This window comes from Dipodomys merriami, unplaced genomic scaffold (assembly GCF_024711535.1).
Source record: "Dipodomys merriami isolate MVZ:Mamm:240054 unplaced genomic scaffold, mDipMer1.0.p SCAF_52, whole genome shotgun sequence".
Lineage (NCBI taxonomy): Eukaryota > Metazoa > Chordata > Mammalia > Rodentia > Heteromyidae > Dipodomys > Dipodomys merriami.
Window position 1 is genome coordinate 6,981,550 of NW_027206091.1, and position 27,809 is coordinate 7,009,358.

Genomic DNA, 27,809 nt, shown 5'->3' on the forward strand with positions numbered 1-27,809 from the left:
AGCTTCGTTTATCTTCCGAGGCCCGCGTGAAGACCACGTGCAAAACTGGCCGGTAATGGAATCCGGCTTTCGAACCGCAACCTCCCAGGACACCACAGTTCCCAAAAGACGCCACGGCCAGACGCTACTTCCGGCCAGCACGCATATTTCCGGCGGGGCAGGAGGGGGCGGGGCCATGAGTGTGATGGACACTACGCTGCGCGTCGCGCTATTGTGACGTAGTATTCTGAGCCGACTCTGGACTTTGAGAGAGTTGCCTAGAGTCCGCGTCTGCGGGGCGTCCAGGTGAAACGCTATTGGACTACATTTCCCAGAAGGCCAATGGGCCCTGTTGCTTTTCTCGCCGGAACTCCAATGTTAGTTCGGAGGGATGCGAGACCTTAGTCTCCAGAGGACCTGCTTTAGTTCTTCAGGTTACCACCAGGCAAGACCGCAAGGGCCTCAGGTGAGAACATCGGTGGCCTGTGGGGAGCTGGGACTCTTGGGGTGAATGTGGGATAGGATGTCTTACAAGAATGGAGTTTATGGATTGTGACTGGGGAGGTCCGGTCATTGTGCGGTCGTGTCTGAATGTATGTGACACCGCATAGATATATCTAGAGAGATCAGCATAGGGCTCCTTGTCACCTCTGTGGCTGTGAGACCTCACAACTGTGTCCCCAAGTGACCTCTCTGAGGTTCGGCCAGATTCTTGTCCTGGACTGCCTTGTCCTAGAGACCCTGAAATTGGACAGGATGCCCCCATTCTTCCTGCTTCTCCACTGCCATTGTGGTACAAAATGAGGATGAGGCTGGTAATTTCCTTGGATCGGAAAAAAAAAAAAAACCTGGCCTCATAATTATTTTGCTTCTTCCAGTTGCTTCAGGTGAGTCGCCCAGAAGACGAGAAAAAAAATGCGTGATGAACTTCTACAAGTAATATCCAAGGTGTGGTGGGATTTCCTTTCTGCTTGCAATCACTTGAAAATACTTGCTTAATGATATATCACTAGAATATAGGTTCCTATAAGCTCCCCTTTGGAGACAAGCATAGCTGTGCCTGGTATTAAAGTCTAGTATCCTTCATAGATGAAATCACTTACATTTGAATAAAGAAAAAGGCGTTCACTTCTGCTTGCTGAATGAAAATTGTATGTTTTTATTAGGAAACTGAGTCATGAGGGTATTAGACTTTAAAAAGGGAGTACAAAGTGACCTAAACAAACCAGATCAATGGAAAGTTGAAGACTGCCGCTGCCATGGTGACCAGAGGAGAGTCAGGAGACATGAGGTGTGGCATGGAGGGGAGGGGAGGAGATGGCCTTTCCCATTTAGATTAAGCTTTCTAGCAGGAGAATAAGCTGGAGAAATACAGGAAAGTCTGGGGTGAGGGGACAGGCGGTGGTCAGTGGGTCTTGCCTGGGGAACAACATTGAGTTATGAAAACAGATTTCTACCACTTATTTTTTTAGGAAGATGTATTTACAAAAATATTTGACTTTGGAGCTGGGAAGGTGGCTCAGGGGTAGAGTGCTTTGCCTTGCATGCATGAGGCCCTGGGTTCGATTCCTCAGCACCACATAACCAGAAAAAAACAGAAGTGGCGCTGTGACTCAAGTGGTAGAGCACTGAGCCCTAAGCTAAAGAGCTGAGGAACAGTGCCCAGGCCCAGAGTTCAGGGCCCACAATCGACGAATATAGCTTAAATTGACTTTAAAATATGAGCTGAGTGCTGGTGGCTCAGGCCTACATATAATCCTAGCTGCTCAGAAGGCTGAGATCTCAGGATTGCAGTTCAAGGACAGTCTAGGGCAGAAAAGTCCCCATGGGACTCATCTCCAATTAACCACTCAAAAATCAGAAGTTGGCTCTGGGCCCAGAGTGGTAGAGTGCTAGCTAGCCTTGAGCACAAAAGGTTTCAGGGACAGCATCCAGGCCCTGAGTTCAAGTCCCACAACCGACATTAAAATAAAAGCATGATTATTTTTAGTGATTTCAAAAACAGAATTACCATGAAAAAATAAATGTTGACATTATTTTGCAAATGTCAAATTATGCATATAATTTGACTAAAATGTCATATTTTCTCACATTGTAAGTGGTATTGGTAAATGCATGAAAGAGTTGCAGTTTGTACTTTTTGTCAGATAAAGAACAAACATATGAGGCTGGCTTTGAACCCATATTCTCAAATCTTAGCCTTCTGAGTAGGCAGGATTACAGACATGAGCCACACCAATGCCTGGCCACACACATTATTTTGTGTGTGTGTGTGTGTGCCAGTCCTGGGGCTTAAACTCAGGTACTGGACACTGTCCCTGAGCTTCTTTTGCTCAAGGTTAGCACTCTACCACTTGAGCCACAGTGCCATTTCTTGCTTTTTCTGTTTCTGTGGAACTGAGGAATTGAACCCAAGGCTTCGTGCATGCCAGGCAAGCACTCTACCACTGAGCCACATTCCCAGCCCTCTTTTTTTCCTTTATGACTAGTTCTTTTCAAATGTTAAGAAGTCCTTAGTCCTAAGATCATGCAAATATTTGCCTCCACTAATGCCAAAAGCTGTTTCACTTTTCTATTAAGATATTTAATCCAGAGAAAGTGGCTCAGTGGTAGAGCGCTTGCCTTGCATGCAGGAGGCTGTTTGATTCCTCAGCACCACATAAGCAGAAAAGGCCAGAAGTGGCGTTATAATTCAAGTGGTAGAGCGCTAGCCTAGAGCTGAAGAGCTGAGGGACAGCACCCAGGCCCAGAGTTCAGTCCCCACAACTGACCAAAGGAAAAAAAAAAATATATGCTTTGAAATGGGGGTGAGTTTCTAACCCCCTTAGCTTTATTAATACTCATTTTTCACAGCAGTATATGTTGGAAAATTCATTGTGTTCTCATTGGTCTGCAAGAATAACCACTGTCCGAGGCTGGGAAGGTGGCTTAGTGGTAGAGTGCTTGCCTTGCATGCATGAGGCCCTGGGTTTGATTCCTCAGCACCACATAAGCAAAAAGAAAAAAGCCAGAAGTGGCACAGTGGCTCAAGTGGTAGAGCACTAACCTTGACTGAAGCGAGCTGAGGGACAGAGCCCAGGCCCAGAGTTCAGGCCCCACGTCCGGACCCCCCCCCAAAAAAAAAGAATAACCACTGTCCATATGTAATATATTTTTCCATATGGGAATATATTTATAATCCTGTTAACTCATCCTATTGATCTCCTTGTGTCAATGTTGATTACACCTTCACAATGTTATTTGTCTTTTTCCATGGTTTAAGTACTACTTGTTCTACATTTTCTGTAATTTTAGCATAGTATGTGCAAGTGTTTACTTACTACTTATAGGCAGTTTTTAATTTTATTTTTTGTCAGTTGTGGGGCTTGAACTCTGGGCCTGGGCACTGTCCCTCAGTTCTTCAGCTCAAGGCAAGCACTCTACCACTTGAGCCACAGCACAACTTCTGGTTTTCTGGTGGTTAATTGGAGATAAGAGTCTCATGAACTTTCCTGCCCGGGCTGGCTTTGAACCTGTGATTCTCAGATCTCAGCCTCCTGAGTAACTGGAATTACAGTCGTGAGCTGCAACCACAAATCTCTCCTGTAGCATGAGAATATGTTTCCTTTAACCAGCAACCACCAATTCATTTGGACATCAGCTGATTACCCTCTTAATTCAGCTCCAGTACTTTCGTGGTTAAAGGCCTCCATCCCACAAGAGTACCCTGGATTCAGATGATAGCAAAAGTTTCCATTCCCCAAAGCAACGCAGTTCTTCCTGCCAGATACAAATGGAGGGGTTCCCAGATCCTGCTTCAGATTCAGTCATTCACAAAAACAATGCAGATAGATATAGATATAGATATAGATGGATCCCTGATGCTAAGTAATGCAGAATTTGTGATTACATCTCTATTATAAAAATAACTAGCACAAAAGAATGGAAAATACTTAAGAAAAGTGGTATGCTTTTCCTTAGGAAAGGATCATAAAGACTTTAGTAAAATGTCTGAAATTGAAAAGTTTATTAACAGCATGAAATTTCTGCCACCGTGAATTTATAAAGTTAAAGAATTTATGTTGAAAGCTGGGTGTTGATGTCTCACACTGCTATCCCTACCTATGCAGGAGCCAGAGATTGGAAGGATTGCAGTTGGATGCCAGCTCAGGCATGAAACATCGTGAAACTCCTTCTCAAGTAATAGGTGGGAACATTGATTCCACATGGGAGGCTAAAATCAGGAGGATCACAGTTCTAGGCCAGCCTGGGCAGAAAAGTGTGTGAGACTCCATCCATCTAAATGGAAGAATCTGGGCTTGGTGGTATATGTCTGTCACTCTGGCTACAGTGGGAATTGAAAAATATGAAGATTGCCTGAGCAGGAAACAAGGCTATATATCAAAGCAGCTTAAAACAGGGCTAGAGCACCTGGCTATCAAGTACAAAGCCCTGAGTTCAAATCCCAGTAATCACTTCAAACATTAATTTATAATCATAAGAAATATTATTTTTTGTACCAGTAATAGCACTTAAACTCAGCCTGAGCACTGTCCTTCAGTTTTTTAGCTCAAGGATGGTACTCTACAACTTCAGCCACACTTCCGTTTTGGGCTTTTTAACAATTGGAGAGAAGATCTAATGGACTGACCTGTCTGGCTTCAAACCTTGATCCTGGGCTGGGAATGTGGCTTAGTGGTAGAGTACTTGCCTACCATGCATGAAGCCCTGGGTTCAATTCCTCAGTACCACATAAACAGAAAATGCCCAAAGTGGTGCTATGGCTCAAGTGTTAGAGTGCTAGCCTTGAGCAAAAGAAGCCCAGGCCCTGAGTTCAAACCCCAGGACTGACAAAAACAAAAAACCTTGATCCTTAGATTTCAGGCCCCTGATTAGCTAGGATTCCTAATATAAGCCACCAGTACCTGACTGTGATATACTGCATTCTTTGTGTGTCTGTGGCAGTACTGGGACTAGAATTCAGGACTTTGTACTCTTGCTTGGCTTTTTGCTCAAGGCTGCCGTTCTACCACTTGAACCACACTTCCCCTATCATTTTCCTTTACAATAATAGAAAAAGAATTGCTTTGTTTTCTTTTGGTTTCAAATGTGCTATTAAGAGTCATTCTGACTCTTGAATTTTTTTTTTTTACATGATTTACACTTTGTTCCTGGAAGCTTTGGGAAAGTATTGTTTTCCCTTAACATTCTCCAGCTTTTATATTGTATGATGTTTTTTATATTATGGTACCAGTCCTGGGGCTTGAACTTAGGATCTCACCTCTCCCCCTGAACTTTTTCATCAAGGCTAGCACTCTACCACTTACACCATAGCTCCACTTTGCCTGTTTGGTGGTTCTTTGGAAATAAGAGTTGCCCAGACTTTTCTGCCCAGGCTGATTTGAACCATGATCCTCAGATCTCATCCTCCAAAGTAGCTAGGATCACAGGCATGGGCCACCAGCACCTGGCAGGACCATCTCTTTTTATCTTGACTGAAAAACCAACTTAGCCACCATTGCCTGTCATAAGAGTAAAACAACAGAATTCATGGCAGAGTCCCTTCTCAGAGCCTGATGTTTTAAAGAAACTGGGGCTTAAAGATAAACTAAGGAGAAGAAACCCATTCACTGAGCTTAATGCTTCCTATTTCCTATCATTGGGCAATTCCCATGTAAGTCGATTCCTGGACTTATCCTTCCATATACAAGAATGATACATTTTACTGCTGTGGTAATGTGGCAAACTCTGTTTGCTTACTTTGTCTTTTCCAGGAGACCCTTCTACTACTATCTCTTTTCCTACCATCTTTTCCCCTTCCATTGCAAAAGCATGTTTATTGTTTCAGGGATCTGTGACATTCACAGATGTGTCTATAGACTTCTCTCATGAGGAATGGGAATTCCTGGACACTGGTCAAGTGAATTTGTACAAAGAAGTAATGTTGGAGAATTTCAGCAATCTGGTTTCAGTGGGTAAGAATAACTAACCCCCCACCCATCCTCTAATTTACACTCTGCCCATGGGAGTGTCTTCTTTCTTTATTGAGAATCATTTGCTTCAAGTAACCAGTTGAATTTCGGCCCTTCGTTTCCACTAAGGAATGGTTTGAGTTGCAATGGCATGGAAAGAGTTAGAACTATGGAAAGCACTGAATTTTTATCTTTCTCTAGTCTTTCATATGCAGGGTGGATAACCTCCAGGCCATAGAAGGCCCACATCATTCATACATAGCAGGATAGATAAACACATGATTCTCTTTTTTTTTTTTTTTTTTGGGGGGGTCCGGTCATGGGGCCTGAACTCTGGGCCTGAGCGCTGTCCCTCAGCTCTTCAGCTCAAGGCTAGCACTCTACCACTTGAGCCACAGCGCCACTTCCGGATTTTTGCTTATGTGGTGCTGAGGAATTGAACCCAGGGCCTCAGGCGTGCAAGGCAAGCGCTCTACCACTGAGCCAACTTCCCAGCCCCCAACACATGATTCTCAAAAAACAATTTTTTTTTGTCGGTCGTGGGGCTCCAAATCTGAGCCTGGGTGCCGTCATTGAGTTCTTCAGCTCAAGGCTAGCACTCTACCACTTGAGCCACAGAGCCGTTTCAGGTTTTCTGGTGCTTTATTGGAGATGAGAATCTCACAGACTTTCCTGCCCGGACTGGCTTTGAACCATGATCCTCAGATCTCACCCTCCTGAGTAGCTAGGATTACAGGCGTGAGCCTCCAGCACCTGGCTCAAAAATAATTTTTTTTTTTTTTTTTTGTCGGTCGTGGGGCTTGAACTCTGGGCCTGGGTGCTGTCCCTCAGCTCTTCAGCTCAAAGCGAGCGCTCTACCACTTGAGCTACAGCGCCACTCCGGTTTTCTGGTGGTTTATTGGAGATAGGAGTCTCACGGTCTCTCCTGCCCGGGCTGGCTTTGAACTGTGATCCTCAGATCTCAGCCTCCTGAGTAGCTAGGATTACAGGAGTGAGCCTCCAGCACCTGGCTCAAAAATAATTTTTAAGATAGTTTAAAAATAAGTTTATTATAACTGACAACTATAAAATGTGGCAGATGTTGTCAAATATTTTTCCAAAAAAAAAGCATTTTTCCCACGTTCCACTCCCCCTGATATATAGAATTATAACTTGAACAGAGAAGCAATGTAAACTGAAAAAAATTCTCATTCATCAATTGGTTCCTAAAAAGTTCTAGTATATTATAATTTTAAGGAAAAGTCCACAAAAAATTCTCAACTTTTTGTAAGCGGCTCATAGCTGTCTGCCTCTATCAATTTTTTTTTTTTGCCAATCATGGGGCCTGAACTCTGGGCCTGGGCGCTGTCCCTCAGCTCTTCAGCTCAAGGCTAGCGCTCCACCACTGCAGCCACAGCACCACTTCTGGCTTTTTCTATTTATGTGGTGCTGAGGAATCGAACCCAGGGCCTCATGCTTGCAAGGCATGCACTCTACCATTGAGCTACCTTCCCAGCCCCTCTATCAATAATTTTGTGTGTCCATTGAATGGTGTTATAAAATCCTAATGGCCCTTGGCAGAAAAAAAAAAAATCCCACCCACACCCCTGTACCCCTGTTACTGGCATCTCCTCCTTGATCACCAAGGGACTGGATCTGATTTCTGGAACACTAATCAGATAGCCATGTCTTATGTCTTTTCGTTTGAGCAGGACTTTCCAATTCAAAGCCAGCGGTGATATCTTTATTAGAACAAGGAAAAGAACCCTGGATAGTTGACAGAGAGGTGACCAGAGGGCTGTGTTCAAGTAAGTGAAAATGAGGAGGGCAGGGGGGAAGATGACCTGTGATATCAGGAAACTCTTCTTAATGACTGCTTCCATATGAATCAGCATACTATCTACTTTTTTTCCCTGTACAAAATACCAACTACTTTCCTCTCTTTCCAAAACAAATATTCTGCCTATATATTAGATATTCAATTATAGGGTGAATTACATGTAGCAAATCTAAGAAATATATATATATATATGAGTATTTGTATGTGCTTTGTGAGGGTATATGTGTTTCTTTACCCTGTATTACTTTCATTTTATGTCCTTTCCAAGTAACTTCTTTTTTTTTTTTTTTTGTCAGTCGTGGGGCTTGAACTCTGGGCCTGGGCGCTGTCCTTCAGCTCTTCAGCTCAAGGCGAGCGCTCTACCACTTGAGCTACAGCGCCACTTCCGGTTTTCTGGTGGTTTATTGGAGATAGGAGTCTCACGGTCTCTCCTGCCCGGGCTGGCTTTGAACCGCGATCCTCAGATCTCAGCCTCCTGAGTAGCTAGGATTACAGGCGTGAGCCACCAGCGCCCGGCTCCAAGTAACTTCTTATGACCAGCTTGTTCTGGGTTGAGCAGATGATTCTGTTTTTAAATTAAGCTACACCCTGGTGGCTCATGCTGATAATCCTAGCTACTCAAGAGGCTGAGATCTGAGGATTTTGGTTCAAAACCAGTACACGCACTCTTATTTCTAGTTGCCTAAAAACCAGATGTGGAGGTGTGTGGTTCAAAGTAAGTAGAGCACTGACCTTAAGCAAAAAAGCTCAGGGACAGGTACCAGGCCCTGAATTCAAGCCCCACATCCAGAGGAAAATACCATTTTTGTTTGTTTTTGTTTTTTTGGGTCCGGTCGTAGAGCCTGAATTCTGGGCCTGGGCGCTATCCCTCAGCTCTTCAGCTCAAGGCTAGCGCTCTACCACTTGAGCCACAGTGCCACTTCCAGCTTTTTCTGCTTATGTGGTGCTGAGAATTGAACCCAGGGCCTTATGCATGCAAGGCAAGCACTTTACCACTGAGCCACCTTCCCAGCCCCCATATGTTTCTTATTTTCACTTTTCAGGCTGGAAATCTATGGGTGAGCTTGAAGAATTTGCCCCTAAACAGGAGCTTTGTCAAGCACAGCCATGTCAGAAGATAACAGGAGAATTGGCAGACATTGGCCTTGACTACTCCAGCTTAAAAGAAGAGTGCAAATGTGAGGGCAATTTGGAGAGACAACCAGGAAATGAGAAGACAAGTTGTAAAAAAGAAACAGTCACTTACGAAGAAGCCCTTCTTAACAAACAAGAACAAGAATATGACAAATTTTGGGGAAGTTTCCATCAGAACTCCCTGCTTCCCATACAACAGATAATTCCCAAACAGGAGAAAGTATATAACCAGGACACTCATAAGAACACCTTTAAAAAGGCTTTCATGGCTATTAAGCCCAAAAGTGTCTTTGCAGGGAAGAAAGTTTTGAAATGCAATGATTGTGAAAAAGTCTTCACCCAGAGTTCATCCCTCACGCTTCATCAAAGAATCCATACTGGGGAGAAACCCTATGAATGTGCAGAATGTGGGAAAGCCTTCAGCCAGAGATCCAATCTTGTCCAACATCACAGAATTCATACTGGAGAGAGACCCTATGAATGTAAAGAGTGTAATAAAGCCTTTAGTCAGAATGCACACCTCCTTCAACATCTGAGAGTTCACACTGGAGAAAAGCCTTATGAATGTAAGGTATGTAGGAAAGCCTTTGGCCAGTTTGCTTACCTTGCCCAGCATCAGCGAGTTCACACTGGAGAGAAACCCTATGAATGTATTGTATGTGGGAAAGCATTCAGCAATAGGTCCTCTATTGCCCAGCACCACAGAGTTCATACAGGAGAGAAGCCTTATAAATGCAATGTGTGTGGGAAAGCATTTAGCCTGCGTGCATACCTAACTGTACATCAGAGGATACACACGGGAGAGAGGCCCTATGAATGTAAGGAGTGTGGGAAGGCCTTCAGCCAGAATTCACACCTTGCTCAGCACCAGAGAATTCACACTGGAGAAAAACCTTACAAATGTCAACAATGTAGGAAAGCCTTTAGCCAGATTGCCTACCTTGCTCAGCATCAGAGAGTTCATACTGGAGAGAAACCCTATGAATGTATCAAATGTGGAAAGGCTTTTAGTAATGATTCATCCCTCACTCAACACCAGAGAGTTCATACTGGAGAGAAACCCTATGAATGTAACGTGTGTGGGAAGGCTTTCAGTTACTGTGGCTCTCTCACCCAGCATCAGAGGATACACACTGGGGAGAGACCCTATGAATGTAAGGAATGCAAGAAGAGCTTCAGGCAGCATGCACATCTTACACATCATCAGAGAATTCACGTAGGAGTGGTGTTCTCTAGACCCAATCCAGGCAATCACCATGTCCTATAATTTTGTCTCCAATATTTCTGCATTATGTAATTTTTCTCTGATTTTTCATGTTGTCACCTTAGTCTTGTTTCATCTCACCCAGACCAAGGCTGTAGCTTTCTAGCCATTCTTCCTTTGTCTATTTTTGGTACCATTAATATTCCATTTCCCACAAGGCATCCAAGCTTAGCATTTTTTTTTAAAATTGTGCCATTACTGAGGCTTGAACTTGGAACCTGAGTGCTGTCCCTGAGCTCTTTTGCTTAAGGCTAGCACTCTATTATTTGAGCCACAGTTTCATTTCTGGAATTTTGTGGTTAATTGGAGATAAGAGTCTCACAGAGTTTTCCTGCACAGGCTGGTTTTGAACCATGATTCACATCTCAGCCTTTTGAGTAGCTAGAATTATAGGTGTAAGCCACTGGCACCCGGTTCCAACTGATCTTTTTACAGAAAAGAATTAACACATCACAGAGACCACTTGTGTTTTTTGCAATAATTATAATAATGAGGCTTCCTATTACCTAGTTCTTACATACCACTCAGCTTTATTTTATTCCAGTCTTTTGTATGTGCTAGTCATCTCTCAATCCTAAAAGCTTAGAATTTAAAAGATCATAACTGGACTATTGCTATGGCAACTAGTTTGATATTCAGTTTAATTCTCAAAATAGGGATCCAAAAGGTTACTGTATTGTGGCAATATACAAAATGCAAGTATCTTGTAAATTGACATGCATTAGATGAGATCTTTGTATGTAAAATACTTAACAGTGCATTGCTATTAGAGGTAAAAAATGATAGGTAATAATTTGAGTACTTACTGTGCATCAGGCTTAGCATATGTTAACTCATATGGCTAAAATATTTGTATAATGGACAGAAGGTATCCTTTACAAAGCACCAGTTTTGCAACTAAGAAAACTTTTAAGAGGTAATTGGTAGACTGTGATCTGACTCAATAATGATTATAGACACATGTTAGTAGGTCTGTGACATAACTAATTGTATAAAATTTCTAAAGGCTGTGGATTGACAAAACAATATAGAAACCACTGGAAAGAATAAAGAACTTACACTTACATTGAGTAAATAATAGGAAGGGGGATGGCAACAAACAACAAAACATCCCAAAGGAATTCATAAGTCCCATAAAGATAACAAACCCAGATAATTGTATAGTTGATTTCAAATGCTTTTGAAAGGATATGAATTGTGTACTATAAAAAATAAAACATTTCTATTTTCTTTAATCAGAAACTGCAAAACAAAATGGGATCCAAGGAGGAAACACTTTCATTCAATTAATGAAGTTGCTTTTGTTTGCCATACACTATTTGAGACATGAGGAGACAATACAGAGACCATCAGAAACTCACCCAATATCACATTCTCATAGACTTAAATCCCAGAGCTAGTGGCCAATTAATGCTTAAATATGAAGCTTTTGTTGTTGTTGTTGCCAGTCCTGCGGTTTGAACTCAGAGCCTGTGCACCATCCCTAGGCTTCTTTTGCTCAAGCTTAGCACTATACCACTTGTGCCTCAGTACCACTTCTAGCTTTTTTCTCTTTTATGTGGTACTGAGGAATCAAATCCATGACTTCATTCGTGCTAGGCAAAGCACTCTACTATTAAGCCATATTTTTGGGGTGGTGGATCTTGAACTCTGGGTCTGGGCGCTGTCCCTCAGCTCTTCAGCTCAAGCTAGCACGCTACCACTTGAGCCACAGCGCCACTTCCAGCTTTTGCTGAGGAATCAACCCCAGGGCCATGTGAGGCAAGCACTCTACTGTTGAGCCACCTTCCCAGCCCACCAAGACAATAAATTTTCTAAGCCCAGACTGTGACATAGTATAAGCTAATGGAATATAGCATTTTTTTTCCTAATTCACAGACTGCAATACCAGCAAAAATCCCATACCCTTTAATTTCACTAGTTCTGAAATTTTTATTCATTTATTTTGTCGGTCGTGGGACTTGAACTCTGGACCTGGGCTCTGTCGAGTTCTTCAGCTCAAGGCAAGCACTCTACCACATGAGCCACACAGTGCTACTTCCAGTTCTGGAACTTGAAACTATAAATAATTGAGAATGGCAAAATGATGGAATCCAAACGTAACCGTAGAAACTTTGCACAGGATAAGAGTTCACACGAATAGTGCATTTGGGAATAGTAGTAGTGAGACACATGCAAAATAAAGCTATAGGGATGTTTAAATGTCAGTCCCAGGGCCTGAACTCTGGGCCTGGGTGCTGTCCCTGAGCGCTCTTTTTCTACGACTTGAGGCACAGCACCACTCCCGGCCTTTTCTGAGTAGCTCATTGGAGATAGGTCTCACAGACTTTCCTGCCCAGGCTGGATTTGAACCGCGATCTTCAGGAGTCACCACTCAGCCTGCTGAGTAGAATTACAGGGGTTAGCCAGCTGTGCCTGGCTATGGGGTCTCGTCCACCTGTGGGCTGCTGGGGAAAGTTCGCCACCACCATATCTGTCACAGGAGGAGTGGGCGTCTTAACATCTAAGAGCAGCGGCCATCTCGGCCCTTGGTGCCCCAAGATCACAGAAGAGCGTCAAGGCTGCCTGGTGCCTTACGGCACCGTGCCCGCTATGGCCGGGCCCAGGGGCGCGTTCCACGGGCGCGGCCATCTTGAACGCCCTGCCCCAGCGCGGAAATCCCCCAGCATGCCTTTCTTTGTAAAGTCTGCGCGCGGCCGGACGGCGATTGGTTCGCAGGGAGTCTCCACGGCGTGTGCCAATCAAAGGTAGAGGGGTCGGCTGTCACCGTGAGAAACGCGGCCCAGCCGGACCCCAGGGTGGGATAAAGACCTCGAACTACGGTGGCCTGGCGGGTCAGGTACGGCTTCCCGGAAGGGTCATGTTGGCGGGGCGGCCGGGCTGGGGCGCGGGTGGAAGTGACTGCGCACCTCAGCCCTTTGTGGTTGGCGGCGGAGGTGTGTGACCGGGGTGGGAGCTGTGTCAGCGGATGGATGGGGTAAATGAAGGCTTCCTGGGGGCTGGCTGGCTGGCAGCGGGGAGGGCAGTGGCGGTGATCATGGTTCTCCTGGGTTGGGGGTCAGGTGTGGTTCTTCTTTTATTTTTGGTCGGTCATAGGGCTTGAACTCTGGGCCTGGGCGCTGTCCCTCAGCTCTTCAGCTCAAGGCGAGCGCTCTACCACTTGAGCCACAGCGCCACTTCCTATTTTCTGACTGGCTCATTGGAGATCAGAGTCTCACAGAGTTGCCTGCCTGGCTGGCTTTGAACCGCGACCCTCAGATCTCAGCCTCCTGAGTAGCTAGGATTACAGGTGTGAGTCACCGGCTCCCGGCAGGTATGGTTCTTCCAAGGTACTGATTTGCATGGTGAGTCTGAGGGCTGAAGGATCGAAAGCCTGAGAGGGTCAGCGACTGGAGGTTCTTAGTTCTTTGGGCAATAATAATGTGGAGACTGTGGAGACTTTGGGATTCAATATTTGGTTAAATGGTTGGGGCCATTAGTTATTAAGATGTCCTTTAGATCATGTGTTAAGTATTCATGATAAACGCCTTAGGTCATGGTCTAAATATTAATGATTGACCTTTAGTAGATGAAGGAATGGGACTGTGTCAATAGGGGCCAGTGATTGGAACGGTCATTCTTTGAGTGGGGTGAGACCACCGTGGTCAGTCATTAGGGTATCATTGGAGATAACTGTAGGTTTATGATTGGGGTGTACTTTGCTACTTGAGAATCAGATGGGATGGGTGAGATTTAAAGTGACTGACCAGTCTTCAATAGTTAAGATTTGAATATGTTGGGATATGAGTAATTACAAGACCTCTGGGCCAGTCACCAGTGAGTGGTTTACACCTATAATCTTCACCATGCAGGCTGAGATCTGAGGATTACAATTCAAAGCCAGCCTGGCTAGAAAGTCCCTGAGACTCTTATCTCCACTTAACCACAAAACTGAAAGTGGAGCTGTGGCTCAAATAGTAGACTGCTAGCCTTGGGTACTAAAGCTAAGGACAGAGCCCAGGCTGTGAGTCCTGGGAATGTGGCTTAGTGGTAAAGTATTTGTCTAGACTGCATGAAGCCCTGGGTTCTATTCCTTAGTAACACATAAACAGAAAAAACCAGAAGGAGGGCTGTGGCTCAAGTGGTAGGGTACTAGCCTTGAGCAAAAGAAGCTCAGGGTCAGTGCCCAGGCCCTGAATTCAAGACCCAGGATTGTCAAAAAAAAAAAAAAAAGGACCAGTGGATGCCAGAGATTGGGGACACCAAGGATGTCTGTGATTAAGAAGTTTATGGGGGCTGGGACAGTGGCTCAGTGGTAGAGCGCTTGCCTTGCATGCATGAGGCCCTGAGTTCGATTCCTCAGCACCACATAAGCAAAAAGAAAAAAGCTGGAAGTGGCGCTGTGGCTCAAGTGGTAGAGTGCTAGCCTTGAGCTGAAGAGCTGAGGGACAGCACCCAGGCCCAGAGTTCATGCCCCACGACCGGACCCCCCAAAAAAATTTTTTATGGGAGTTGGGATTGAGGGAATTGGGGAAATTCAGAATTGGGGACATGAAAATCAAAGATAAGAGGCTGTAACCACATATAACAGGAATAGCTTTCACCCGCTGGACACTCCTCAGGCTGAGTAGCCAGTTCTATTCTGTCCCACTTTGCCAGAGGCTTCCTCAAAACTCTTTTTAAATTCTCCCTTCTTTTGTAGTGCCCCACAATAGTGTAAATGTTTTCCAAGGATCTAAACATATTAAAGCAACAAAGATGTGGTTTCACTTACTTGTTAGAAATCTAGTGCTTGTTTCTTCTACTGTTTCCTTTAGGGTTCTTTCTGACAAAGGTAATGCCATGCCGATCTGTGGCAGTATCCCAGGAGTGAGCATGCCATCTTCCTCTGTGGCCACCAGGATGTATATGATCCCTTTTTTTTTTTTTTTTTGCCTTTCCAGTGGGGCTTGAACTCGGAGCCTGGGCACTCTCCCTGAGCCTCTTTTGTGTTTAAAGCTTGCAGTCTAACACTTGAGCCACAGCACCACTTCTGGATTTTTCTAAGTAGTTTATTGGAGATAAGAGACTCACAGATTTTTCTGGGCTTTTTTGCCCAGGCTGGCTTGAAACTGTGGTCCTCAGATCTCAGCCTCCTGAGTAGCTAGGATTACAGGTGTGAGCCACTGGCACCCAGCGGACATGATCTTAATCATGGATAAAAAGCAAACAGTAGTGGACGCCGGTGGCTCACACCACTGGCATGAGACTCATCTCCAATAAACTACTTAGAAAAAGCCAAAAGTGGTGCTGTGACTCAAGTAGTAAAGTGCTAACCTTGAGCTGAAGAACTCAGGGATAGCTCCCAGGCCCAGAGTTCAACCCCACAACAACAACAACAACAACAAAAAGGGCAGTTTGCTAGATAAGTATCTAAGGTGATAATGTCAGATTTGGCTGAAGAACCATATTGAGTTTAGAAAATACTTTGGGATTTTTGTTATTCTGGGCCAGTACTACTGTTTTAACTCAGGACCTGGACACAGTCCTTTAGCTCTTCCATTCAAGAATAGTATTTACCATTTGAGCCACAGTTCTGCTTCTGGCTTTTTGCTGTTTAATTGGAGATAAGATTCCCACAGACTTTCCTGTCCAGGCTGGCTTTGAACTATAATTCTTAAATCTCAGCTTTCTGAGTAGCTGGGATTTATAGGTGTGAGCCACCAGTGTCTAGTTTTGAAAATACATTTTTTAAATCTAAGGCTCACCTCCAGTGGTTACTGTAATTTTGTCTGATCTTATAGTTTTAACATGGTTTATTTGACCTCTATGAATTACTTCCTATGAACTTCCAAACCAATAATTCAATGAAGACAAAATTGCCATCACCATAAAATTTGCAGCTGCTTCTCAAAATGAATTCCTGCTAAAACTAAGATTGAGCAAATAGTCATTAATTTTATCTAAGACAAGATTACAAATAGAATAGAAATAAGTCTTTAGTCCTTTTTTTTTTTTTTTGGCCTGTCCTGGGACTTGAACTCAGGACTTAGGCACTGTCCCTGAGCTTTTTTTTTTTGGTGGGTTGTGGGGCCTGAACTCTGGGCCTGGGTGCTATCCCTTAGCTCTTCAGCTCAAGGCTAGTGATCTACCACTTGAGACACAGCGCAACTTCTGGCTTTTTCTATTTATATGGTGCTGAGGAATCAAATCCAGGGCCTCATACATGCAAGGCAAGCACTTTACCACTGAGCCCCTTCCCAGTCCATCCCTGAGCTTCTTTGGCTCAAGGATACTACTCTTTTTTTTTTTTTTTTTTTTTTTGGGTCCAGTCGTGGGCCTGAACTCTAGGCCTGGGCGCTGTCCCTCAGCTCTTCAGCTCAAGGCTAGCGCTCTAACACTTGAGACACAGCGCCACTTCCGGCTTTTTGCTTATGTGGTGCTGAGGAATCGAACCCGGGGCCTCATGCATGCAAGGCAAGCACTCTACCACTGAGCCACCTTCCCAGCCCAAGGATACTACTCTTATCACTTGAGCTACAGCACCATTTCTGGCTTTTTCTGTTTATGTAGTACTGAGGAATTGAACCCAGGGCTTCATGGCTTCATGCAAGCTAGGCAAGCACTCTACCACTAAGCCACATTCCCAGCCAGGTTTAAGTCTTAACCTAGTGAATTCCTAGTGAGCAATTTGATCTAAGCTACATTTTACATTTTTCTTGACTACCAGCCATTGCAGTTAATTAGGGATGAAATAAGAAGTATATAAATGGAAAAGGGAGAAAAACTGCATTTGTAAATGAAATATTTGTATAACACAAAGCTCAGAAGGATAAACTCAGAAAAAAAAAAAAAGATAAAGCCAGGCACCAGAGGCTCTATAATTCTAGCTACTCAGAATGCTGAGATCCGAGGGTCCTGGTTCAAAGCCAGATGGGACAGATAAATCCAACATACTCATGTTCAGTTAACAGGCAAAATTTGGTAGTGGAGGTGTGGCTAAAGTGGTAGAGCACCAGCCTTGAGTGAAAATGCTAAGGAAGAGCTGCCCAGGCCAGAACAAAACATATGTAATGCATATATACATACAAATAAAATAATTGGGGGCTAGGAAGATGGCTCAGTGATAGAGCGCTTGCCTTGCATGCATGAGGCCCTGGGTTCAATTCCCCAGCACCACATAAGCAAAAAGAAAAAAGCCGGAAGTGGCGCTGTGGCTCAAGTGGTAGAGCACTAGCCTTGAGCTGAAGAGCTGAGGGACAGCGCCCAGGCCCAGAGTTTAGGCCCCATGACTGGACCCCCCCCCAAAAAAAAAATAAATAAAATAATTGAGTGCATTCTTACCTACCATACTCCAGGCTCTGAGTAAACCTCCAGTACTGCAGAAAAATAAAACAAACCCAAGTTATATTCACATAACAGCTTATATTTCTTAGAAGGTTTGAGTTAAATGGTAGCATTTTTACTTCTAACACAGGGATGTAAAACAGATTTCTATGTGAGATTTACATGGGGAACCTGCAAGCTCAGGCCTGGCCCTTCACAGCTGTTCTTTTGTTCTTTCTCCTTCCTCTTCCATCTAGTTTCTACTTTCACAGGTCTCAACTCTTTTCCCCCAAAGAACAGCAAAGGATGATCAAGTACCAGGTGAGTGTGACATTCAGTAGTAGCATAGCTTCCCTTCTCAGGGAAACTAGCCTAGAAAACAATGTGTGTTTTATAAGAACATGCATTTTGCTGGGTGCTATGCTAAGAACTAAGGATTGAGGTGTGAAATCCCAGGCAGGTAAGTCTGTGAGACTCTCATCTCCAGTTAACCACAAAAGCCAAAAGTGTAGCTGCTGCTCAAGTAGTAAAACACTAGCCTTGAGCAAAAAACCTTGAGGACGGCACCCAGGTCCAGAGCAAGCCCCAGGACTACATAAATAAGTAAATAAAACAAAGAACATGCACTTTGTTACAGGTTGGGTTCTTAGAACAAACTTAGAGATACAGTTTATCACAGATTTTTTTTTTGGGGGGGGTCCGGTTGTAGGGCCTGAACTCTGGGCCTGGGCGCTGTCCCTCAGCTCTTCAGCTCAAGGCTAGCGCTCTACCACTTGAGCCACAGCGCCACTTCCGGCTTTTTTTTTCTTTTTGCTTTATGTGGTGCTGAAGAATCGAACCCAGGGCCTCAGGCATGCAAGGCAAGCACTCTACCACTGAGCCACCTTCCCAGCCCCTCTCACAGATTTTTGTTGTTGTTTGTGGGGCTTGAACTTAGTGCTACCTCCAAGCTCTTTTGCTCAAGGCTAGCATGCTACCTCTTTGAGCCACAGCACCACTTCTAGTTTTTTGGTCTCATGGGGACTTTTCATCCCGGGCTGGCTTTGAGCCAAGATCCTCACATCTCAGCCTCCTGAGTAGCTAGGATTACAGGCATGAGCCACCAGCGGCTAGCCACAGTGATTTATTAAGGAGACTCAGGAACACAATGAAGGAGGCAGGACTGGGCACAGGAAGGTGTTGGACAGAGGCCTGAGCTGATGCCATATAATGCACTGTGCAGCTGAATGGCCCTCAGTGTTGTCTCAAACTGAATTTAGGGGATTTTGTATCCAGTACAATGTCTGGACACAATGTTGTGCACTTGTCATCCTAGAGACGCGAGATCCATGAGTAAGATTAAAGCATTGGCTGAGCTTGGCATAAAGAGATAAAGTAACTGAGGCACAGTGGCAAAGCAGCTTACCCAAAACCTGAAGTCAGTGACTGGGCTGGTAGTTGATCTCGGTCAATCTGACCTTTATCTGATACTTGACTTCTCATGTTTTTGTTCTCTTTGCCCTAAACCAGAGGCTGCCTGCAGCCAGTTTAAGATGCAATTTGCCATCTGGTCCAGTCTCCATCTTCCTACATTGTTCTATTCTTTGACTCCTTGCTAAACTCTTTTGGTGCTGGCTTATGTGTTAGTGTGCCATGGGTCTCTGCTCACCCTGCCTCCATGCCAAAGGAATCTGTTCTGTGTTGACGATTGACACAGCTTTAGCTCTGTCTCTCTAGATTCTGCCAAAGATTGCCCTGTATCCACCTAAATGCCTGCCAGGTGTCTCCATTTCTATGTCACTTGTGATGAGAACACCTCAGATTAAAACACCTCGCCATCACTTTTTTCCCCCCATAGCTTCTGCAGAAACCCGTGTCATTCAAAGATGTGGTTGTGGGCTTCACCCATGAGGAGTGGCACCGGCTAACTCCAGCTCAGAGGGCCCTGTACCGTGATGTGATGTTGGAGACATACAGCAACTTGATCTCAGTGGGTAAGGAAGAGCCTTGCCACATACTTCCCATCAGCTTTGCATGGAACACCTTGGCTTTTGTCAGTCACTGAAATGAAAGGAAGCAGCTCAAACCTCTGAAGTAGACAAGCACAAGTGGCTCATGCCTATCATCCTAGCTACTCTGGAGGCTGAGATCTGAGCCAGCCTGAGCCGAAAAGTATGTGAGACTCTTGTCTCCAATGAACCACCACAAAGGCTGGAAGTAGAGCTGTGGCTCAAAGGGGTAGAATGCTAGCCCTGACTAAAAAAGCTGAAGGGGCAGTACCCAGGCATTATGTTCAAGACCTAGTCACTTATCTAGTTTAAAGTAAAGCCAGCATGTGAATCTCAGCAGCTTGGGTACAGACCACATTTCCAAGCCTTCTGCTGGGCTGCCCCAGTGACACGAGCCTGGAGTCTTAGTGGTCCTGGATTAGCAGTTGGGATTGGATTGGGATGATGTGTGCAGTCACCTTGCACATACAGCATCTACCGTAGAGTTCTAACAGCTGCCTTCGAGGCTGGAAGGCTATGGACCTTGATTCAAGGCTGGATCATTTTCCCTGGAACAGGTTACAAAGGCACCAAGCCGGATGTGATCCTCAGGCTTGAACAGAGAAAAGCACCATGGATCTGTGAGGCAGCATGCCCCAGCTGCCAATGGCCAGGTAAGTATGGCAAATCTAGCAGCAGGGGCACCATTGGAGGCTGACACTTTCGAAGTTTTGTTTAGGGTCCTGCTCTTAACGCCTGAATATTTTCCTGAGTTCTTCATCCTTCTTGATGACCTTTCAAACTCCGTGTGCCCTAATACCCCTACAGCTAGCCAGGTCTTCCTTCTACCTCTACCTTAAATCTCAGCTGCCATTCTTTTTTTAATTTCTTGTCAGTCCTGGGGCTGAACTCTGGGCTTAGGCGCTATTCCTTAGCTCTTCAGCTCAAAAGGAGCGCTCTACCACTTGAGCCACAGCGCCACTTCCGGTTATTTAGTGGTTTATTGGAGATAAGAGTCTCACAGACTTTCCTGTCTGGGCTGGCTTTGAACTGTGATCCTCAGATCTCAGCCTCCTGAGTAGCTAGGATTACAGGCGTGAGCCACTGGCGCCTGGCTCACCTGCCATTCTTGTGTGGAGGTTTTCTCCCTATCCTTTCTTCCTTTTGGGCAGTCTGAGGATTGCACTATAGGCCTGGTGCTTACCACTCAGTTAATATGCTAGTTTTTCTTGCTTTTAGTTTATATTTCAGAGATAGTCTGAAGTTTTGGCCTAGTCCTCCTCTGACCTTGATTATCCTTCTTATGCCTCCTAGGTATTTGGGATTACAGGAATGTAACACCATGCCCAACTCACACTTGTAATTCCAGCTACTGTTGTTGCAGAGATCAGGAGGATGGTAGTTTGAAGGCAAGCTAGGTAAAAAGTTAGTAAAAGGGGGCTGGGAAGATGGCTCAGTGGTAGAGTGCTTGCCTTGCATGCATGAGGCCCTAGGTTCGAATCCTCAGCACCACATAAGCAGAAAAAGCTGGAAATCATGCTGTGGTTCAAGTGGTAGAGTGCTAGCCTTGAGCTGAAGAGCTGAGGGACAGCGCCCAGGCCCAGAGTTCAAGCTCCATGACCAACAAACAGAAAAAAAAAAAAAAGTAAGACTTAATCTCAACCAAGTCAGTCATGGTGGGATTACTCATGTAATCCTAGCTAAACAGGAGACATAAGCATAGGAAGACTGACTATGCAGTGAATACAGCTTAATTAGAACTTAGCCATATTCTTTTATTTTAATTAATTAATTAATTAATATTGTTGGTCATGGGGCTTGAACTCTGGGCCTGGGCGCTGTCCCTCAGCTCTTCAGCTCAAGGCAAGCGCTCTACCACTTGAGCTACAGCGCCACTTCCGTTTTTCTGGTGGCTTATTGGAGATAGGAGTTTCACGGACTTTTCTGCCCAGGCTGGCTTTGAACCGCGATCCTTAGATCTCAGCGTCCTGAGTAGCTAGGATTACAGGCATGAGCCACTGGTGCCAGGCTTTTAGCCATATTCTTTTAGTTCTATATTGTCTGGCTTTTCATTCTACATTGGGAAAGTTGAATAACTGTTAGGACCTTTAAAAAAAAGCCTAAAATACTTAGTTTGGAGCCAGTTAAGAACAAGTTTGCAAACTTCTGCTCACTGATGTTAGCTCATCTTTTTTTCCTTCTTTTTTTGTGCTGATATTGGGACTGGAACTCAGGACCTGGTCATTGTCCCTTAGATTTTTCAGCTCAAAGCTAACATTCTACCACTTGAACTACACCTCCACTTCTGGCTTTTCAGTCTTTAATTGGAGATAAGAATCACAGACTTGCTGGGAAGGTGGCTCAATGGTAGAGCACTTGCCTTGCATGTCTGAAGCCCTGGGTTCAATTCCTCAGCACCACATAAGGAAAAAGAAAAAAGCTGGAAGTGGAGCTGTGGCTCAAGTGATAGAGCGCTAGCCTTGAGCTGAAGAGCTGAGGGACAGCGCCCAGGCCCAGAGTTCAGGCCCCACAACCAGACCCACCCCCCCCCCAAAAAAAAAAAAGAATCACAGACTTTCTTGCCTGGGCTGCCTTCAAACTGTGATCTCAGATCACAGCCTCCAGAGTACCTAGGATTACAGTGTGAGCCCGTGGTGCCTGGCTTTAGATAATCTTACATTATTTTCTGTACAAACCAATAATCTAATACATTCCTTTTTTTGTCAGTCATGGGGCTTGAACTCAAAACCTCAGCTCTGTCCCCAAGCTCTTTTACTCAAAGCTAGCACTCTACCACTTTAGGCCACAGCTCCACTTCTGTGGTGTTAAAAACAAACAAAAAAACCCAAAAACACAAAAAAATCCACAAAAAAAAAAAACACAAAAAAAAGTCTCATGGACTTACCTGCCTGGGCTGGCTTCAAACCCCAATCCTCAGATATCAGCTTCCTGAGTAGCTAGGATTACAGCTTGACTCTAATACATTCCCTTTGAGCTACTGCTCCATCATCTGTACACAAAGAACACTTTTGAATTTTGCCTTTGGTCATGGTTGATATACTCTATTCAAATCCTGTATCTCCCTTAAACTTGAGGGTATTTTTTTTGTCTGTGTGTCATTCATGGAACTTGAACTCTGGGCCTGGGCACTGTCCCTCAGCACTTCAGCTCAAGGCTAGCGCTCTACCACTCGAGCCACAGTGCCACTTCTGACCTTTTCTACTTATGTGGTACTGAGGAATCGAACCCAGGGCCTCATGCATGCAAGGCAAACACTCTACCACTAAGCCACCTTCCCAGTCCCAACTTGAGGATATTTTTAGGTAGCTTTATTCCAAACCATACTAAGTTTAAAGATTCATGCGATGCCTCATTTGTTCTTTTCCAGAAAAAATCTGGAAAGTTAACATCCAGAGGAAAAGGCAGCAAGACAACCTTTTGAGACAAACAGCATGCATCAGCAAGAAAACACTGTCCAGGGGGAAAAAACTGAAAGGCAGTAAGAGTGGGAAAATCACACTACTAAACCCTGATCTTTCTCCAACTCAAAGCCTGACTGGTTTTCAGAGAAACTATGCAAACAAACAAGAGGAGTGTTATGGGTCCAGGAAGTTGTTACAGGGAACAATCAACTCTAGAAGTTGTAGCAGAGAAACATACTGCAATCTCCGTGGGGAAGCTTTCAGCCACAGCTCAGCACTTCTGTATAAACCAGCAGGAACCACCAGCTGTGCTGTGTACAAACAGAAAAGGGTTCCACCGACAGAGAAACCCCACGTCTGTGGTGAGTGTGGGAAAGGCTTCTGCTACAAGTCTGAATTCATTAGACATCAGAGAAGCCACACAGGGGAGAAGCCCTATGGATGCACTGAGTGTGGGAAAGCCTTTTCCCACAAGTCAACTCTCATCAAACATCAGAGAATCCACACTGGGGTGAGGCCCTTTGAATGCTTCTTCTGCGGGAAAGCTTTCACCCAAAAGTCCCACCGCACAGAGCATCAGAGAACGCATACAAGAGAGAGACCCTTTGTGTGTGGCGAGTGTGGGAAGTCATTTGGTGAGAAATCTTACCTCAGTGTCCATCGAAAGGTGCACACAGGAGAAAGACCTCATCGTTGCAAAGAATGTGGGAAATGCTTCAGCCAGAAGTCATGCCTCAATAAACATTGGAGGACCCACACAGGAGAAAAACCCTATGGATGTAATGAATGTGGTAAAGCTTTCTACCAGAAGCCAAATCTCAGTAGACATCAGAAAATTCATGCTAGGAAGGCTGCCTGCAGGAGCGGGAACTTCAGCACTGGAGTAATGCCTTGATCAAGATTCACACTTTCAGCTACTCAGGAAGCTGAGATCTGACAATTATGGTTCAAAGCCAGCCTGGGCAGGAAAGTTCGTGAGACTCTTTTTTTTTTTTTTTTTTTTTGGGTCCGGTCGTGGGCCTGAACTCTGGGCCTGGGCGCTGTCCCTCAGCTCTTCAGCTCAAGGCTAGCACTCTACCACTTGAGCCACAGCGCCACTTCCGGCTTTTTTCTTTTTGCTTATGTGGTGCTGAGGAATCAAACCCAGGGCCTCAGGCATGCAAGGCAAACACTCTACCACTGAGCCACCTTCCCAGCCCCATCATGAGATTCTTATCTCCACTTATCCACCAGAAAAGTTGAAGTGGCACTATGGCACAAAGTGGTAGAATGCCAGTCTTATGTACAAAAGCTCAGATACAGCACCAGACCCTGAGTTCAAGCCCCAAACCGGGGGAAAAAAAATTTCCCAGGTGCTGGTGCTTTATGCATTATAGCTATAATCCTAGTTACTCAGGAGGCTGAGATCTGAGGATCACAGCTCAAAGCCAGTCCAGACAAGAAAGCCTGTGATACTCTTATCTCCACTTAACCACCAAAAAGCTAGAAGTGGTACTGTGGCTCAAACAATAGAAGCATTAGCCTTGGGTGAAAAAGCTAAGTGACAGTGCCCAGGCAATAAGTTCAAACCCCAGAACTGGCCAAAAAAAAAAAATTACTAGGAATAGAAGAATTCACGGATAGTAATTTTTTTTTGTCAGTCTTGGTGCTTGAACTCAGGGCTTGGGCACTGTCCCTGAGCTTTTTGCTCAAGGCTGGCTCTATGCCACTTTGAGACATAGCACTACTTCTGGTTTTCTGGAGAATAATTAGAGATTAGACTCTCACAGACTTTCTTACGTGGGCTGGCTTCCAACAACAATCTTTAGATTTCAACCTTGTGATGAGCTGAGATTATAGGCATAAACCACCAGCACCTGGCCATATTAGAAATCTTTTTTTATTTTTTTTGGTCAGTCGTGGGGCTTGAACTCTGGGCCTGGGTGCTGTCCTTGCAAGGCCAGTGCCACTTGAACCATAGCACCACTCCTGGTTTTCTGGTGGTTTATTGGAGATAAGAGTCTCAAGAACTTCCCTGCTCAGGCTGGCTTTGAACTGTGATCCTCAGATCTCAGACTCCTGAGTAGCTAGGATTACAGGCATGAGCTATCAGTGCCAAGCAATATTAGAAACCTTATTAGTGAATTTGGACAAAGCATTCTATTACAGAGGAAATCATGCCCTCACTATGAATAAAGTTTTTTTGTTTTTTGTTGGTCGTGGGACTTGAACTCTGGGCCTGGGCGCTGTCCCTCAGCTCTTCAGCTCAAGGCGAGCACTCTACCACTTGAGCTACAGCGCCACTTCCGATTTTCTGGTGGTTTATTGGAGTCTCACGGTCTCTCCTGCCCGGGCTGGCTTTGAACCGCGATCCTCAGGTCTCAGCCTCCTGAGTAGCTAGGATTACAGGCATGAGCCACCAGTGCCCGGCTTGAATAAAATTTTTTTTTTTTTTTTTTTTTTTGGTCGGCCGTGGGGCTTGAACTCTGGGCCTGGGCGCTGTCCCTCAGCTCTTCAGCTCAAGGCGAGCGCTCTACCACTTGAGCTACAGCGCCACTTCCGGTTTTCTGGTGGTTTATTGGAGATAGGAGTCTCACGGTCTCTCCTGCCCGGGCTCGCTTTGAACCGCGATCCTCAGATCTCAGCCTCCTGAGTAGCTAGGATTACAGGTGTGAGCCACCAGCGCCCAGCCTGAATAAAATTTTATAGGAGAAAAAAATATACATATTTTGGTTGGTCATGGGGCTTAAACTTTGGGCTTGGGTGCTGTCCCTCAGCTCATCAGATCAAGGCTAGTGCTCTACCACTTGAGCCACAGCCCCACTTCTGGTTTCCTGGTGGTTTATTGGAAATAAGAGTCTCACAGACTTTTCTGCCCAGGCTGGCTTTGAACCGCAATTCTCAGATCTCAGCCTCCTGAGTACTTAGGATTTCAGGCGTAAGCCACGGTGCTTGGTTAGAAAATATTTTATAAAATAGAAACACGGTTACTATAGCCTGAAAGTTAAAGTGTATTAAATATAACACAGAAAGAGAATATTTATGAAGGGACCTATAAGTATGTTATAGTACATTCCTCAGTGAGCTGCCTAACAATTATGTGTTTTAGAATTGTCAATGGCAATTAACATCTATCATGAATATCAAGCCCCTATGTCACCTATTACATACAATGCCTTTAACCAAACTTCTTCACTCTGAATATCACCACTTTTGGTTGTGTTAACATTAACCTGCAAAATGCCAGATTGGAATGTGGCTCAAGCAATATAAGGTGAGGAAGACAAGTTCTAATACCAAACACACACACACACACACACACACACACACACACACACACACACACACACACACAATGTATAACTGAACTGTGGTTCCGACACAAAAATTCATTATCATTTGGTGAAACTGGTTATTAAACAAGGCCTTGCCTTTGCTAGGAAGTGCTCTGATCTAAGGAATAATGCATGTTTACAGTGTACAATGTGATGTTTGATGTGTGTATAGATTGTGAACAAATAAAGCTAATGAACATATTCTTCACCTCACTTTTTTGGGGGTGAGAACAGTAAGAGCTAATTTCTCAGCAATTTTCAAGTACACATTAACTCTAGGCATGTGTTGTACAACAGATCCTCAGAACTTATTCCTTCCTAACTGAAACTTTAACCCTCATACCTTCATCCTCCACTAGTCTACTCTGCTGAACTCAGTGAGATCAAGATTGAGATTATACATATGATATCATGGAGCATGTCTTTCTATGCCTGGCTTATTTGTCTGCTGTGGCGCTTGAACTCATGGCCTGGGCACTGTCTCTTTTTTTGTTCAAGGCTAATGTGCAAACATTTTGAGCCACAGTGCCACTTTGTTTTCTGGTGATTAACTGGAGGTAAGAGTCTCAAAGACTTTCCTGCTCAGGCTGGCTTCAAACCAGAATCCTCAATTCTCAGCCTCCTTAGTAACTAGGATTACAGGCATGAACCACTGGCGCCTGCTGCCTGCCTTATTTATTAGATATATAGTATATATAGTATAGGATATATACATAGTATATATGTTTATATATACATATATATATTTATGTATGCACACAGTGTACTATGTGATGTTTGATATATGTATTGATACATATATATGTATATTATATATATATTATATATATATATATATATAAAATATATACATATACAGGAGTGCCCAGCTCAGATTCCTCCTCAGCCTTGTGTGGCCCAGTTGTCTCCCTCTCCCTGCTCAGATCATACGTGTGTGTGTGTGTGTGTGTGTGTGTGTGTGTGTGTGTGTGTGTGTGTGTGTGTGTGTGTGTGTGTGTGTGTGTGTGTGTGTGTGTGTGTGTGTGTGTGTGTGTGTGTGTGTGTGTGTTTTAAAGCCCCCAAATTCTTTTTTCTTTTTTTTTGCCTGTCATGGGGCCTGAAATCTGGGCCTGAGTGCTGTTCCTCAGCTTTTCACCTCAAGGCTAGTGCTCCACCACTTGAGCCATAGCACCATTTTCAGCTTTTTCTGCTTATGTGGTGCTGAGGAATCAAACCCAGGGCCTCATGCATGCAAAGCAGGTACTCTACCACTGAGTCACATTCCCAGCTCCGAAGACCCCCAAACTCTGAGTGCTCTACTCATTAACCCAAGGACAGACATCCCAACAAAGATAAATATAGTTTCTGTCAGAAGCAGCTCCTGTGTTCATCCTAGCATCTAGGGCTATCTCCTCCCCTCTCACTGTTGACAGCTACAGAACTGATTCTGCCTCCTCCCACTCCCAACTTCTTGGAAAAGTGTATTGGAACTCAGGATGCAAATGACAAACTAGAGCACTCAGAATCTGGGGGCCTTAAAACAAATTCTGAGTGCTCTGCTTTATCATTTTCATCAATTCTGTAGCTGTGGACAGCCCTAGATGTTAGGATGAACAAGGAGCTGCTTCTGACGGAAACTGTGTATCTTTGTTGGGATGTCTGTCCTTTGTTGATGAGCACTCAGAATTTGAGGGTC

General features: G+C 44.6%; 1 protein-coding gene across 6 annotated transcripts; it reads left to right on the plus strand.

Moving 5' to 3' along the window:
• The first annotated feature begins 258 nt into the window (after positions 1–258).
• LOC138811113 (zinc finger protein 570-like) lies at positions 259–26,843 on the plus strand. Of its 6 annotated transcripts, none has more exons than XM_069998717.1 (5): positions 259–445; positions 858–927; positions 5,807–5,933; positions 7,622–7,717; positions 8,793–11,211. In XM_069998717.1, exons 2-5 carry the CDS (start codon positions 895–897, stop codon positions 10,148–10,150), a joined length of 1,614 nt encoding a protein of 537 aa, XP_069854818.1. In that variant the 5' UTR covers positions 259–445; positions 858–894; the 3' UTR covers positions 10,151–11,211. The 6 variants fall into 6 exon arrangements, with proteins under 6 accessions (XP_069854818.1, XP_069854819.1, XP_069854822.1 ...); XM_069998718.1 differs by lacking the exon at positions 259–445 and adding an exon at positions 4,089–4,165; XM_069998721.1 differs by lacking the exons at positions 259–445; positions 858–927; positions 5,807–5,933; positions 7,622–7,717; positions 8,793–11,211 and adding exons at positions 12,816–12,986; positions 17,689–17,752; positions 19,269–19,404; positions 19,977–20,072; positions 22,787–26,843.
• Positions 26,844–27,809: the final 966 nt, after the last annotated feature.

Coding starts and splice junctions, on each gene's coding strand:
- LOC138811113 (XM_069998717.1), top strand. CDS start 895: ATGCGTGATGAACTTCTACAAGTAATATCCAAG. Junction 928..5,806: donor TTCTACAAGTAATATCCAAG/GTGTGGTGGGAT, acceptor TTATTGTTTCAG/GGATCTGTGACATTCACAGA. Junction 5,934..7,621: donor CAGCAATCTGGTTTCAGTGG/GTAAGAATAACT, acceptor TCGTTTGAGCAG/GACTTTCCAATTCAAAGCCA.